The sequence below is a fragment of the Phodopus roborovskii genome, unplaced genomic scaffold (genome assembly GCF_943737965.1).
Source record: "Phodopus roborovskii unplaced genomic scaffold, PHOROB, whole genome shotgun sequence".
NCBI lineage: Eukaryota > Metazoa > Chordata > Mammalia > Rodentia > Cricetidae > Phodopus > Phodopus roborovskii.
The window spans coordinates 26,552,589-26,568,273 of NW_026126540.1; the positions used below are offsets into that span (position 1 = coordinate 26,552,589).

At 56.0% G+C, this 15,685-nt stretch overlaps 1 protein-coding gene across 6 annotated transcripts; it reads left to right on the plus strand.

Moving 5' to 3' along the window:
• The first annotated feature begins 1,982 nt into the window (after nucleotides 1-1,982).
• Nucleotides 1,983-15,685, plus strand: Sema6c (semaphorin 6C). 6 transcript variants are annotated; one of them, XM_051199546.1, is made up of 22 exons: nucleotides 1,983-2,268; nucleotides 4,159-4,208; nucleotides 5,014-5,103; nucleotides 5,257-5,361; nucleotides 5,932-6,100; nucleotides 8,608-8,722; nucleotides 9,020-9,083; nucleotides 9,218-9,274; nucleotides 9,600-9,701; nucleotides 9,870-9,960; nucleotides 10,150-10,269; nucleotides 10,420-10,508; nucleotides 10,812-11,029; nucleotides 11,257-11,388; nucleotides 11,658-11,810; nucleotides 11,974-12,147; nucleotides 12,417-12,563; nucleotides 12,822-12,899; nucleotides 12,982-13,037; nucleotides 13,182-13,226; nucleotides 13,429-13,524; nucleotides 13,898-15,685. In XM_051199546.1, the coding sequence occupies exons 5-22, from the start codon at nucleotides 5,986-5,988 to the stop codon at nucleotides 14,920-14,922; spliced, it is 2,877 nt and encodes a 958-aa protein (XP_051055503.1). In that variant the 5' UTR covers nucleotides 1,983-2,268; nucleotides 4,159-4,208; nucleotides 5,014-5,103; nucleotides 5,257-5,361; nucleotides 5,932-5,985; the 3' UTR covers nucleotides 14,923-15,685. The 6 variants fall into 6 exon arrangements, with proteins under 6 accessions (XP_051055503.1, XP_051055502.1, XP_051055506.1 ...); XM_051199545.1 differs by lacking the exon at nucleotides 5,257-5,361; XM_051199549.1 differs by lacking the exon at nucleotides 5,014-5,103.

Below are 15,685 nucleotides of genomic sequence, written 5' to 3' on the forward strand. Positions count from 1 at the left end.
TGGAACTCCCTCTGTAGATCCAGACTGGCCTTGAAATCACAGAGATCCACCTGCTCTGCCTCCCCAGTGTTGGAATTAAAGGTCTGTGCCACCAATGCCTGGCATGGAATTGTATTTTAATCCATATTACTATCCTATCCAGGAAGTACATATTTGAATATCTAAATCCCATGTTTGAAGCTAGGAAACAAGTTTACATATACATATTTTTCTCTTAAGACTTCTTTACAATCTTTAGAACATTCCCTAACTCCCTTTCTTTCATTTTTCAAGACAGAGTTTCTCTGTGTAGTTCTGGCAGTCCAGAATCTCTAATTAGACCAGGCTGGTCTTGAACTCACAGAGATCCTCAAGTATCCTCTGCCTCCTGAGTGCTGGGATTAAAGGTGTGTGCCACTAGACCTAGCCCTAATTGTTGCTTTCTTTTTGCTGTCTGTATTTATTATCACTGTTTCATACATGTGTGATGTATGTGAGTGCTGCAGTATGAATGGAGGTCAGAGACAAGTTGGTTCTGCCCTTTTCGCCATACGTTCTAGGTGTTGAACTAAGGGCCTCAGGGTTTTGAAACAGTGCTTTTACCCATCAAACTCATTAGCTGGCTTGTGTTCCCTATTTTACTGTCTACCACATCGCTTTGTCTCCAGGACCCTTCAACAGTTCATCATGAGTAGGTGTTCTCGTTCTGTTTATCTTATTGCTTCCCCTGACCTTCAATGTATAAGTCTCTCCTGCCTCTCTCTCAGTGCCATGTCTGTGCATGAATCGTTTTCACTCAGGACACAGTCTGGTTGGCAATATCCTTATTCTGTTCAGATCCCCATTTGGTTAAGGCTAGTGTAGAAATAAGCAACTCCATATTTTTTTCTCCAGTCCATAGAACAAGCTATGGGTGGAATTGCCAACTCAGACAACACCATCTGAGAAGGCCAATGTCTCCCAGGCCACCTACATTCCTGGGAATTTTGAAAATATCTTTTGTCTCAGCCCCACGCGGGGAAAAATCTTAGCAGGCAAAAGCAAGGTAGAAGCTAAGCAGTATTGTCTGAAGTAGCCTTATTCTTCCTCTTCACTGACATTCCTCCAATCAAAGGCTCTTTATTGGGGTTTAAGCGGTTTTGCCGTTTGAAGTGATGTCCAAAGACCCTTTGACGAGATGGGACACACTAATCTCTGCGGGGTTAGGGAAGCTGGTTACTTTCTCCCTTTCAGGTCTCTGTATTTTTCTAAACCAATTAGCCTTAGTCTCCACCAGGCTTTGAGCTTTAGCCCTCCTACTTGTCCTCTTTTGTCAACCAGTTGTCTCCTGATAGCCAACCCCCTAGCTGTCAGGCTCCTTAGTTCCTGGCATGGTGGCTCAAGGCCGACCCGTTCTGGCTGTAGAGGTCGGCTGAGAGGAGATGATGAGCACTCGATAAATCGGAGCACACTTTTCGTTTCTCAGGCCTCCACCCCCAAACTACATGCAGGCCTTCTTATTGGGGTCAGGATGAACGTGAAACAGAGAAAGCATATGCGGATGCAAAAGAGACACAGGCAGAAGCTTAGCAAGGAGAAATGTGGAGTGACGAAGGCGGGAGACTCCTTAGAGAACAGGGTCGCCTAAGTCGCTGATGGAAGTGAGGATCGCGCAGGCTCTGACAGCCCAGCCCAGCTGAGGCCCCCTAGTTTCCTGTCTCTCTTCTCAGGTTGTCCTCCTTCCTGTCTGTGACATTTCTGTTCAGGGGCTCTTCTCCATCAGCCTGTCTCCGTCTGTGTGTGTCTCGTGTCTGTGTCTCAGCGACTGTCCGTGGGTCTTTCCATCTCGTGCCTGACTCTGGTCACCAGCTCACCCTCTCGGCTTGGCTCTGGGTGGACTGTGAGCTCGGCGCCCCTCCTCCCTGCAGTACTATTGGTGGAAAGGTGGCGGGTAGGCGGTGTCTAGCCCGTCACTGAGCACACTATTGGTCATAGGGACCGAGAGGCGGGCGGGAGGCGGGTCTGGCCGGGAGGCGGGCGGGGCGGCTGGGGCCGAGCCCAGAGCTCCGGGCGGTCGCATTGTTTTCCTCCGCGGATCTGCGGCGGGAGTAGGGGCTCCCACTCGGACCCAGGAGTCTCGTAACCCGACAGCGTCCTGGAGCCTAAATCTAAGCACTACCCAGGCGGGACGCCCGTCGCATCTCCCCTGAGCCCCAAACACGGACTGCGAACTCTGTGCAGCGCGGAGCTAGGGGCCGCCCGCTGCACCCTGGATCTCGCTGACCCGGATCTCGGAGCAAGTACCTTGGGGTAGGGATGTAGCTGCAGGGAGGGGCAGGAGCGCCGCAAGAAGGGGGTCAACCTTCGGAGTGTCACGGGGACCCGAGTGGGTCCAGCATGCCTGGCAGAGAAAGGGTCGGCGGATTTAGGGTGCGTGGAGGAGGGGACCGTGGCCAAGCCTAGATGCACTGCTGGGCGGGTGTAGGCTTCTTTTCCGACTGGTCGAAGTCGCGTCCCGCTAGATTGGGGGTCACGAAAGAGGGTTTTGTTTTTGTTTTTGTTTTTGTTTTTTGAGGCGCGCAAGATGCAGAGGGTGGAAAGCCCAGCATCTTGCCTCTCCCGCGGGAAACTGAAGCTCTGAGACCTGTAGCGAAGTAGACCCTCTCGACGCCCCTGCAGGGGTAGCAAAGGGGACAAGTGGTTCTGGACTTTGGTGTCAGGGTTGCTTCTTCGTCCTTGTGCAGGCTGGGTCCGAGCACTCCCAGGGGGAGGGGTCGGCTTGGGCAAAGAGTCCACGAGTGAAGCCCCGGAGAGGCATCAGTCCCGGTGCCCACCTCCACGCTTCACCTCACTCCTCCCCCGGCTTTGTTAGACTGGTCTCCCACGGATGAGAGCGGGCCTGGCGACAGCATCCTAGCTCACCTACCCGCGACGCGCGGGCCTAGGGCCCGCCCTCGGCTGTTCTCAGCCTCTGGCCCTGTTTTCCTGGTCTGGGAGACCCGCCTCCGTCCCCCAACCCCAAATCCCATCCCCACTCGATCTGCGCCTGCAGGCCCCTCCAGCCCCTCCTCCCGCTAACGTGGCTCCGGGACCCGGTCCCGGTCCAGACGTTGCTACCCGCCCCTCCTCGGAGCCCCGGATCCAGTGAGGGGGAGACACGTCGAGCCCCTGGCCCCAGGCCCACCTCACGCTAAGCGCTTGCAAAGCTCCAGACACCTGGTTTATCGACGTTGGGGGGTGGGTCGGAGGGGGAGTAGGTACAAAGCCTGGGACTGAGAGGAAAGGTAGGGTGAAAGGGTTTTGAGGCTCAGCATACCCCTGAGCCTCCTGAGGAAGGTGGGCTGGGGCGGGCGACCATGCCTATGGCTTCCTGCTATTGTCCCCAGCCGGCCTCCCAATCCCTCTCCCAGCTTCTCTAGACAGGGCTATGACCTCGGCCACTCCTCAGAGGTGGTTGTCTGGCTAAAAGGAAAGAAGGGAGATGTTTCCTCTTTCTATCCAGAGGAGGACTTGAAAGGAGAAAGAGTGGCCAGGTCTCTCCTTGGGATTTCTCCAGGTCACAGCATGCCTGTCCCCAGGCCAGGGATTGGATGGGAGCCACCCAGATGTTGCTCCCCCAAACAACTATGGGAAGCCCTCTTAAAGATGTATCGTACTTGAGTCTTGTGGGCCAAGGAAAAGGCCAACCAAGTGTTTTTAGAGGCTGGACTAACCCAGCTTAAAGTGAGCATGTGTAGGGGGTCCTTAGTGCGAGAGGGTAGGTGGGAGGGAGGCACCGTTTGCTCTCCCAGGAAGGAAGGGGATGCTATCAGAGCATTTTGCTTGGAAATGAAGAGCATGCAAATTAGATGCAAATTAGCTTCTATTGTCCCTAGCTAGGGCGCTTTTGCAGGAAGGCTGTTGGATTCTGAAGGTTTTAACATGGGAGTGGTCATCAGGCCCTATAACTCCCAGACAACCCTTTTCCCAAGACTGGCCCTGCAGTTCTAGGAGTTCCTGGCTAAGGGCCAAACACTACCCTCAGTATCTTCCAGGGCAAAGCCATCCTCATTTTGTAACCAAACAAAATGCGTCTCCCAACAGCATCTCCCCCACACTAATTTCAACAGCTTTCCCGCAAATTTGCACATTTACTTTTAAAGGATGTGGTAAAGGGAGATGTGATTGTTTTCCCCCTTCTTTTGTCCCTTCTTTCCTTAGATCAAAAGGCATCTATTCCCCTTCATCCCCGACAGGACCCACCACCCCAGGTAAGGAAAAGGCAACAACTCCTGAGAGCAGGGGCTAGAAGCAGACTCTGCTAGGGCCCGGGAGGAGGGTCTGGGTGTTCTCCCTACTTTCCAGAGACCAAAGTTGTTTCCAGGGTGAAGATAGCAGTTGCCCAGGGCAACTTGAGGGGGGGCAGATAGGAGAGCATAGAAGACAAGCTGCGTCCCTTTCTCTTCTCCTGGGAGGACCAGCAACCGGAAACACTGGTTGGGGGAGGAAGGAACACTTGGCTTTTCAATGGAGGGGGTCCTCAGCTAGCTAACTGCTCTGCCTCTGGGGAAGGGGGGGTCATTAGGTGTTTCTACTCTGTCCCTTCCTCCAGCTCTCTTGGGGACCCACCTGACGTCAGCCTCCCCACCAGTGACGCTTGATTGGGCTTGGGTGGACACTTGGGTCCTGGCTTCAAGAGTGGCATTATTGGGGAGACAGAAGGGGGCTTGCCTTGTAAGCCTGGAGTTTCTCCTTTAGATTTGGAATGGGCCACTAGTAAGGCTTGTTGTGATCTGTCACAAAAGAAGGGACTCCTAGCCCCCTGACCTGATTAAGGGAGCCTCTTCAGCCCCTCAGCTCAATTCTAGGGAAGGCGGGAAGCTGGTGTGCACTCCCCACCGGGGTCCAGGCAGGGTCAGCTGGCGCTCCCCACCGGGGTCCAGGCAGGGTCAGCTGGCGGGAGGCTGATGTGCGTGGGAAGGAGACCTGTCTCACCGCTCCTTTCACCATATCCGTCTTTTCTTGGACTTTGGGCTACAATTGCCTGTCATTGAATTATTTATATTTCAATTTCAGAGGCAGCCTGATGAGGGAAGAAGGGGAAAGCGGGGCACGTACAGCCATTTCTCCTCACCCGTCCTTTCTATCCTTCGCTCTGCATAGGGGGTGGGTCTGCTCTTCTCCCCTCAGTGAGAACGTGCATTGGTTCTTAGGAGCCAGGGAGGCAACAGGGGGCTCCAGGCTGGGAGGGGGCACAGTGGTCGAGGGAAACAGCTGCAGCCAGAGCTAAATTTAGCCTCTGATCTGGCTTTGATGCAGATTCATTTTTGGCTAAGACAGCCCCTCCGCGAACACCCCGTTCCCTCCCTCCCCAGCTTCTTCCTCAGCAATGGGAATGGCCCCTGAAGTATGAGCTTAGGCCAGGTCAGTGACCCCCGGGCTGTTTGTCCCTCTCCTTCTGTTCTTTCTCAGCTTTACACAGGACCATGGCTGCTGCACAGCTGCCTCTGCCTGGGCTCAGTGCCTGCATTACTCCCAGGGTGCTGTGGGGGTCTGTGAGGGGAGGGGAGAGCAGACTTGGTGCCCTCTTCCTCCTCCTAGTGCCAAGGAGTCACTATTTATAATTTTAAGGCTTCAGTGTCTAATTATAGCTGAGAAGGGGTTAGCACGAGGGGGGCCGGGAGGTGTCACCCACTGAGTGTCCCAGACCCAGGCAGGAGAGAGGAGGAAAGGAAGGCTGGGAGTGGAGTGGCAGCGGATCTGTTCTGTCCTTACCTGGGGTCACACCAGAGCGGCAGACTTCACACCAACCAGTTTGGGCCAGTTGGAGGGAGAAGGGCCTTGAGCGACAGTGACAGCTGGCTGGGAGAGAGGCAGAGATGGCTCTTTTGCCCCACCCACAGGGTCTTCTGGGGATAGACCTGGGGAGGAGTCTGCCTGCCACGGTATAGAGAGAGCTTAGTCCCTTCCCCCACTTCTCTGTTTCCCTTCCAGGGCCAGCATATGGGTAAGGGGGTACCCCCTGGGGCTTGAGCTGCCCCGCGCAGGATGCCCCGTGCCCCCCACTCCACGCCCTTGCTGCTGCTGCTGTTGCTGTCACTCCCCCGCGCCCAGGCTGCCTTTCCCCGGGACCCTATCCCTCTGGTGAACTCTGACCTGCGAGGTGAGTACTCCACTCACTTGACCCTCTAGGTGGTGGTGGTGGGGAGCAAGTAGGGGATGAGACCCCTGTGTGGGAGGCCCAGCCTCAAGAAAGCAAAGAGAACCGTCAAGCTCAAGCGTGGAGCGGAGGGGAGCAAACAGATGGAGTGAGTTGGGAGCGCAAGATTCTCATCCCTGGGTTCTGTTTCCTCACTCAGAGGTGGTGTTGCTAGGTGGCTAAACAGTGTGACCCTAGCTGTGCAAGGTGCAAGCTTCCAGTTGCTGCACTTGGGAGGTTGAGGGAGGAAGAATGCCAGTCGGGATTACAAGGCAAGACACTGTCTCAGTCAGACAAAGGAGCCTATGAAGACTGTAAGGTGTTAGCCAGACCAAACCATAGCAGGTTTGAAACCCCACCCGGCTGCTCACTAGCTGTGTGATGTCGGTTAATGTCCTCTAACGTTTCTTTGCCTCGGTTTCCACATCTGTAAAAGGAAGGTAATCATAGTGTTCTACCTCGCGGAGTTATTTAGAAATTAAGTGAGATAATAGATTTAACACAGATGAGGCACAATCCTGAAACACTGTCTGGCCCAAATTAAGCTCTTTATATGTGTGTGTTATTCTTAGCTACAGAGTGAAATCCTGTGCCAGTGTAGTGGCTCCCAACCTCTCGCTTTCCTCTCTACCCATCAGAGAGCCTGGTCTCACTATGATAGAAACTGTAAACCCAGAGTTTCTGAGAAGTTCACCTGTTTGGGTCTGTGTTATACATGTTGGATTTATAGTCATTTTAGCTGGGCTATTGGAAGTGATTGTTAGGGGATAGATAAGAATAATAGCAAACTTACTTGCCTTTAATCCCAGCACTTAGGAGGCAGAGGCAGGCAGATCTCTATGAGTTTGAGGCCAGCCTGGTCTACAGAGTGAATTCCAGGACATCCAGGGCTAAACAGAGAAACCCTGTCTGGGAAAAAACAAGCAAACAAACAAACGGAAAAAAAAAAAAAAAAAAAAGCAAAGACAAACTCTCCATCAGATGCAGTTCTCGTTCTCGTTATCGTTAAAGTCATCTTTGAGCCTGTACCCGCAAGTTCCCGCAAGTACCAGTACCTGTGGCTTCCGTGACAGACCAGGTGGACAATGGAGTTGGTTAGAAGAGGGAGGAGACTTGAAGGGTGGGGTGGCGAAAAGTCTTGAGGGAGGACTTGAAGAAGAAAAAGATTTAATTGTACATATGTGTGTACAGGAGCTGCTGTGTGACAAAACTTTTCCTGGGGAGACAAACCCTTGTCTAGGCACCCCAGATAGGACACGACAGCCCCCAGAAAGGCGATGAGCTTTATTGGGGTGGCTTACAGGAATATAGGGGAGGGGTTACTTTATGGAGCAGAAATGATTCAAAGACAGCTGCATCCCCACAGCCTACCCCAGGGGTGACAGCTCACAAAGCAGGGGACCTGGAGCTCACTGCAGAGCAGTGTGCAGAGGTCCTTTCCAGGTGTCAGTTGCTGTCTTCCAGGCAGCTTGGCTGCTGTCTGCTTCTCGCTCATCTGGTCTGGAGGTTTTTTTCTTCTCCTTCTGTCTGAGAGTATTCTTTGCAGCTCAGCTTCTCCGAGGGGGACTCCGAGCTTGTATTGCTTACTCTGCCCTTTGTGAATCTGACCGGTTTCAGGGAGTTCTTGAAGTTCGTTTTTATTACTTGCCTCCCTGTATAAGGAGCTCCCTGGCAGGATGGAATGTTTTAATTTCACGGAGGCCAGAAGATGTAGGAGCTGAAGGTGGTTGTGAGCCAATTGATGTGGGTGCTGGGAATTGAACTCTGGACCTCTGGAAGAACAGTGCATGCTTTTAGCCATTTAAGCCATCTCCAGCCCCTTGAAAGGAACATTCTAATTCAGAGGTGGTCCTAAGAAGGGGCTTATCTCAACTCTGGAGTCAGACAGGCGTCACATAAACCCGCTGCCTGCCTTGTAGGCATGTAAGTCCCTCCAGGTGCCAAGCCTTGAACTGGGGCCTATGTGAGTATAAGGCTAATACATTAAGCAAGGTGTGTCACTCAGATAACTCACAGCATGTGGTTACAATTAAATGCTCATTTGGAGTTGTCTTTGTATTGGTTTGTTTAACATGCATTGGGTGCGGTGCACATGCTATGGTGTATGAGAGGAGATTAAAGCACAACTTGGGGAATTGGTTCCCTGCTTCCAGTGTTTGAACTCGGGCAGTCAGGCTTGGCTGCAAGTATGTTTACCCTCAGCCATTTCATTGTGCCTTCCCACCTTTCTCTGAGAAGCATCTTGCCTTGTATACTGATCTGGTACTTGCTATGTAACCAGGCCTTGAGCTCTCAGCAGTAGTCCGCCTTAGCCTCCTCAGTGCTGGTGTGCTCCTCTATGCCTAGCCTCTGGTATTGTTTTTAGTAATAGATTTTGGGCATCTCTTCTCTTCTGCTCTGTTCATTGTTTGGTTTTCTCTGGTAGGAAAGGGAGTTGGAAAGTGTGTATTATCTCAGCTGCCATCCTCTAGGTACTTCTCCGTTATCCTGGTTCCGGGGCCTGGAGGATGATGCTGTGGCTGCAGAACTTGGGCTGGACTTTCAGCGATTCCTGACTTTGAACCGGACCTTGCTTGTGGCCGCCCGGTAAAATGGCCGAGGCACAGTTGTGGGGCAGACATTGCATGCTCCTGGGCAGACATGGGATCTGCATGGCCACTGCAGCATCTTGCAGGGGACACATGCAGGTGCACAAGCCATGGGACATGGACATGCTTGGACCCAGAGAACAGATGCCAAGGCGTGGAGTAAGGGGGAGGCTAGGGAGCAGGAACTTTGTGTGACTTGGTCCTGAGCAGGTGACCGTGGGTAGGCAGGGGACTAAGGAGCTCAGGCAGGCAGGTGCCTCGGCTCAGCTCTGACCCCTCCTTACCTACCCTTCAGGGATCACGTTTTCTCCTTCGATCTTCAAGCCCAAGAAGAAGGGGAGGGGCTGGTGCCCAACAAGGTGAGGGGCTGTATGCGAGGAGGTGCAGGCAGGGAGGCAAAGCCGGGAAAGGTGTAACGGGGGGGGGGGGGTCGTGTGGGTTGAAAAGGCACCTAAAAGGGGTCACAATGCGAGGAGGGTCCTGGTCTTTTCAGTTTCTGACATGGAGGAGCCAAGATGTGGAGAACTGTGCTGTCCGGGGAAAGCTGACGGTGAGGAGTGGAGTGTAATTGGAGGGAAGGCAAGGACCGCCTCCAGGTAGTGCGCCATCACGACCAATCCTCCCTTTTCCATCCCAGCCCAGAGAACAAAGGGGATGAAAGAGAATCCACAATTTTTAGTTCCCTTGACACACCCCAGCAAAGGGAGAAGGAGGCTCAGAGAGACCAAAGAGCTTGGTGAAGGCTAAAGGGCCAGTAAACAGCTTGAGACTTCAGCCACATTGCTGTGGCTCAAGACTGGCCACCGCCTTACTTCCTGTGACCCTTAACTTTCAGTCCCAGGCATGTTACTAAGGTAGAATTTTGGGTTTTCTAGGACGAATGCTACAACTACATCCGTGTTCTTGTTCCCTGGGACGCGCAGACACTCCTTGCCTGTGGAACAAACTCATTCAGTCCCGTGTGCCGCAGCTATGGGGTATACAGGAAGAGGGCTGGGGAGATTCCAAAATAAGCAATCAGTTTGGTGGGAAGAGATGGGCGGGCATCTGGGCATGCAGAAGGGGCGGGGGAAGGAGGGGAGTGGGCTGTGGGACCACATTTCTAAGACCCCAAGGTTCCAGGGCCCTGCCTCCTCTGCCCCCAGATAACATCGCTGCAACAGGAGGGTGAAGAGCTGAGTGGGCAAGCTCGGTGTCCCTTCGATGCCACCCAGTCAAATGTGGCCATCTTTGCAGGTGTGCACCTGGGCATGTGCAAGCAGGCATGTGGCTGGAAGGAGCTCCTCTCCCAACTTGTTTTTTCCCCCATGTCCTTGAGTAGAGGGTAGTAGGGGCTGGGACCAGGCCTGAGTAGCTGTTTGGGTACACCAGTAAGAGACAGATTGCAGATCTTGAGCCCTGATCCTGCTCCCCTCACCCCTGCAGAGGGCAGTTTGTACTCAGCCACAGCAGCCGATTTCCAGGCCAGTGATGCTGTAGTTTACAGAAGCCTTGGACCTCAGCCCCCACTCCGTTCTGCCAAGTATGACTCCAAGTGGTTGCGAGGTCAGTCATCCTGGGGGGCAGCCTGCACCTGGGGGTACACCAGGGCTGTGTGGGGTGGTGGCAGGGCGTTTATGGATGGGCGGGGAGATAGTATAGGGCACAAGTCCCTGAGCATGTCTGGGTGCCCTTTCCTGTCACGCCTTACCTTAGAGCCACACTTTGTCTATGCTTTGGAGCATGGAGACCACGTCTACTTCTTCTTCCGAGAGGTGTCTGTAGAGGATGCCCGGCTGGGGAGGGTAAGGAGTTGGGCACCAGGGGTGGGTAGCTGGAAGGCTCTTCTGGGTCCTAAGGACAGTTCTTGGTCTTAATCTCCAGAACAGATTCCTTGGACTCTGACCCCTCCCCAAATCCCTCTGCATAGCCTTCAGCTCTCATCTACCATATCTGGCCTTACTTTCTTCCTGACCCAAACTGACCTACCACACCATTCCCTTTCTTTGCTGTGACCCATATACTTGCCTCTTGGGGCTCTTAACTCATACCGACCTCGCAACCTTCCAACTGCCATGTGGCTCTCTGCTCTCAATGTCTTTTCTCAGGTGCAGTTTTCCCGGGTAGCCCGGGTGTGTAAACGTGACATGGGTGGCTCACCTCGGGCCTTGGATCGCCACTGGACATCCTTCCTTAAGCTGAGGCTCAACTGCTCTGTCCCTGGGGACTCTACCTTCTACTTTGACGTCTTACAGGCCTTAACTGGGCCTGTGAACCTGCATGGCCGCTCTGCTCTCTTTGGGGTCTTCACTACTCAGACTAATAGGTTGGTACTAGGCTGTGTGATCTAGTTCCCTACCCTACCAACATTCAAATTCTCCTTTCAGTGTGTACTGAGGAGGAAACTCCAAGCAAGGCCAGTTTGCTGTCCTGGCCACCTTTCCCCCAGTCTCTGCCTCTTAACTTGGTGCACAAAGGGCAGCTACCACAGCTTCCCCCGCAGGAACTGTGCAACCCCTGTAAACACCTACCTTGAATCTTTGCCTTCCTCAGCATACCTGGGTCTGCAGTGTGCGCCTTCTACCTGGATGATATTGAGCGTGGGTTTGAGGGCAAGTTCAAGGAGCAGAGGAGTCTGGATGGGGCCTGGACTCCTGTGTCTGAGGACCGAGTCCCCTCCCCCAGGTACCCGGGATGGAGGTGGCTTTCACGGGGCAGAAGCTGTGGTTGTTCTTAATATTGGGTCTGAGGAGGGCTAAGGTACTGTGGCCTAGGGATAAGGCTAGCACTGGGTTGGACTAAGGAGCTGCAATAGGGAAGGAACGCAGCAGTGCAAATGTGTGCTTGCAGGGGAGTAAAGGTTACCAACCATGTGTGAGCACGGGGGGGGGGGCACAGAGCTTAATTAACCCCATTCTCTACCCTAAGGCTGCCCCTTCCCATGTGCCCACCAGGCCAGGGTCCTGTGCAGGTGTGGGTGGAGCTGCCTTGTTCTCCTCCTCTCAAGACCTACCTGATGATGTCCTGCTCTTCATCAAGGCACACCCACTGCTGGATCCTGCTGTGCCGCCTGCCACCCGTCAACCTCTCCTCACTCTCACCAGCAGGTAATGGCTGCCTCCTGCCCTCAGCCGCTCTCTTCTTTCTCTTGTGGGGTCTACCAGGTAAACCACAGTGGCGTGGGGTGGGACTTGTGAAGGAGTAAGAGCAGGAATGAGGGCCTCGGGCTGTCTTGGAGGTGGTGTCCTCACCTGAAGCCTGTCGCTCCAGGGCTCTGCTGACCCAGGTAGCTGTGGATGGCATGGCTGGGCCCCACAGAAATACTACAGTCCTGTTTCTTGGCTCCAATGATGGGACAGTGCTGAAGGTGCTACCTCCAGGGGGACAGTCTCTGGGACCTGAGCCTATCATATTGGAAGAGATTGATGCCTACAGCCCTACCCGGTGAGTGCTTTGTGTGTGTGTGTGGGGCAGACCCCTGCAGGGTCGAGGTGGGATGGGTGTGGGGTGGGCAATGGGGTTCTCCAGGGTTGCTTTGGCAGCATTAGAGGCCTGGAGGAGGGAAAGGATTCGGTGAGAGCTCCACTGTGCTGGATAGAGTAGTTCTATAGGTTGTGCCCCTTCTCTGCTTGGCCCTTCCTTTCTCCCATAGACTCTTCTAGGAAAAGACAGCCTCACCTTCCCCGTTCTGACTCCCTATGGCCTCACATTAGGTGCAGTGGGAAGCGCTCGGCCCAAGCTGCCCGGCGGATCATAGGGCTGGAGCTGGACACTGAGGGTCACAGGCTCTTTGTGGCCTTTCCTGGATGTATCGTCTACCTCTCTCTCAGCCGCTGTGCCCGGCATGGGGCTTGTCAGAGGTGAGAGGAGCCTCAGGTCAGATGCTTCCTGGGTTAGTAGGAGCACAGAAAAATCCCCAGTCTAGAGGGTGGCAAGGAAATGGAGATGGCGGGGAGTAGTCTGAAAGTATGCTGCCATTAGGGTCTGCAACAGACTGGGATGGATGGATGGAAACATAGAGCTGGGAGTCCTTGTAAGCCAGGGCGAGCAGAAATGGCAATGGCATGGAATGTGGCAAATGCAAGGGTCCCAGCCTCACACAACTCAGTTTCTCTTAGGAGCTGTCTGGCTTCCCAGGACCCATACTGTGGATGGCATCGATCCAGAGGCTGTGTGAATATCTGGGAACCTGGTGGGTAAGTGAGGAGCCCTGGGACTCCTGAGGAGAGTGTTTGGCAAAGTGTAGAGCCACAGTGAGCCACCTCCCTTTCATTCTAGGACTGACGTGGATGTGATGGGGAACCAGGACTCCATGGAGCATGGCGGCTGCCAAGGTAAACACCAGGGGACGGCTGCAGCCACAGCTAAAGTTGCATGTGGCTCTGATGGCTTGCGCGTGTGTCTTTCTCAGCGTCTGTACCGGTTACCTCCATCACTTCTTGAGCTTCCCCTCCCCTCATTGCCACCCTGTCTCATAGATGGAGCTACTGGGAGTCAGTCTGGTCCTGGAGATTCTGCTTACGGTGAGTCTTCTTGGCCTCAGTTTCCTTTCCCCCTGCTTAGCCCACACAACCAAATCTGTTTGGGCTATAAGCAGGTCAGCATCCTGAACAGCCAGAGGAGACACAGGAATTCTGGACTCTTGGGTTCCAAAGGGGAGGGGCTTGGTGGCGTCAGGGTGGTGTGCATAAGTCTCACTGGCTCTGACCTGGTCTCTGTTACCAGTGCTTCTGGGTCCTGGCCCTTCCCTTGAGACCCCCAGTTCCCCCAGTGATGCCCACCCAGGGCCCCAGTCTTCCACTCTTGGAGCTCACACGCAGGGTAAGGGGGTTGCCTGGGAGGGACAGAGTGTAGTGTAGAACTGCTGAGTCTTTGAGAATTCTAAGCGGGTGTTGATTGGTGTTGATATCCACTAACACCTGTTTGGGACCTCCCTTCACCACAGCTGGACATCCCAGCCAGTGTCCTGCACAGACAGTTTGGCAGATGTTCTTGGCATGGCTATAGGGGCTACAACTGGGCAGGGGATACCCCAGACCCGTGCTCTAGCCTGTGTGTTTAGGAACCCTGGGAAAAGGACTACCGAGACTGTGGAGTGAAGCTGAGCAGTAGCATGAGAACTTGCTGTTGGCCCGTTCTGTGAGCCACCAACCCTAAAGCTGAGCTGCCTCCCTCCTTCCTTCTTGGTCGGCAGGCGTGCGCAGGGACCTCACCCCAGCTTCAGCCTCCCGCTCCATCCCCATCCCTCTCCTCCTGGCCAGTGTGGCGGCGGCCTTCGCCCTGGGCGCCTCAGTCTCCGGCTTCTTGGTGTCCTGTGCTTGTCGTCGCGCGCACCGACATCGGAGCAAGGACATCGAGACCCCAGGGCTGCCGCGCCCTCTGTCCCTTCGCAGTCTGGCCCGGCTGCACGGTGGCGGTCCTGAGCCCCCGCCTCCGCCCAAGGATGGAGACGCAGCGCAAACGCCTCAGCTCTACACTACCTTCCTGCCCCCGCCCGAGGGCGGACCCCCACCGGAGCTGGCCTGCCTGCCTACCCCCGAGTCCACGCCCGAGCTGCCGGCGAAGCACCTCCGTGCCTCCGGGGGTCCTTGGGAGTGGAACCAGAACGGGAACAACGCCTCGGAGGGCCCGGGCCGCCCACGGGGCTGCAGCGCGCCGGGCGGGCCCGCGCCGCGCGTGCTGGTGAGGCCGCCACCGCCGGGCTGCCCGGGGCAGGCGGTGGAGGTGACCACGCTGGAGGAATTGCTGCGCTACCTGCACGGCCCGCAGCCGCACAGGAAGGGCACCGAACCCCTCGCCTCGGCCCCGTTCACCTCGCGGCCGCCGGCCCCGGAGCCCGGCGCGGCCCTGTTCGCGGACTCCAGCCCGCTGCCGCGGGACTGCGTGCCGCCACTGAGGCTCGATGTGCCGCCCGAGGGCAAGCGCGCCGCTCCGGGCGGGCGGCCCGCCCTCTCGGCCCCGGCTCCGCGCCTGGGCGTCGGCCGCAGGTTGCCCTTCCCCACGCACCGTGCGCCCCCGGCCCTGCTCACGCGAGTCCCCTCGGGAGGCCCGGCCAGGTACTCCGGGGGGCCCGGGAGGCACCTCCTGTACCTGGGCCGGCCCGACGGCTACCGCGGCCGCCCCCTGAAGAGGGTGGACGTCAAGTCCCCGCTGTCCCCCAAGCCGCCCCTCGCCGCCTCGACGCAGCCCGCGCCGCACGGCGGCCATTTTAACTTCTGACGGAAGCTGCTAGCGCCCGTCCAGGCGCTGGAGGCCCAGGCCTGCGTAGGCCGCCGGCCTTCCCGGACTCCGAGAGTCTCCCGGGGCCCCTCTCGCCTCGGTTTATTTATTGACTGTCTTTCCCCCTGTCCTAGAGAGGCGAGGAGCTCGCCGCTCGGAGCGCCAGCATTTCAGGGGACCTGGCCCTCCCACTCCCCGCTCCCTTCCAGCCATGCTGCCTTAACTCGCCGCTTCGGGCTCCCGCGGCCTGGGCCCCGGGCGGGCCGGCCGGGACTGGAGCCGCGCTGTGTAGAGTCCTCGGGCCTCCTGGGGCCGGGACGTGCCGCCTCCTACTGTGTAGGAGCCCCCGCTTCCCAATACAGCCGTGTCCCCCAGCCGCTGCCTGACTTTTCTCGCGGTGCGGGAGGGGAAGGAGGGCGGGCCCGCCCCGCCCGGCCCGGCCCTTGGGGTGCCTGTGCCCCTCAATGTCCGCTTCCACTTCACCTCGGCCCCCGAGTCTCTCCGGGGTAATTGGCTTGGCAGCTGTCCCACCGGGGTTAATCAGGAAAGGTTTTCCAGAAGGAGGCAGGCGAAGACGTGGGGTGCGTGTGTTGCGGGGGGAGTGAGCCAGGGCCCAGGAGAGCCGTGGTGCAGATGGGAGGCGCAGGGGAAGGCACTCAGCGGGTCTGCAGAGAAAGAGGGCAGGCACCTTTTCAAGGCCTACACTATGGGGTGGGAGAGGGAACTTTTGGAGAAATAAAACGAAGCTGCTGCGTGATTTGAA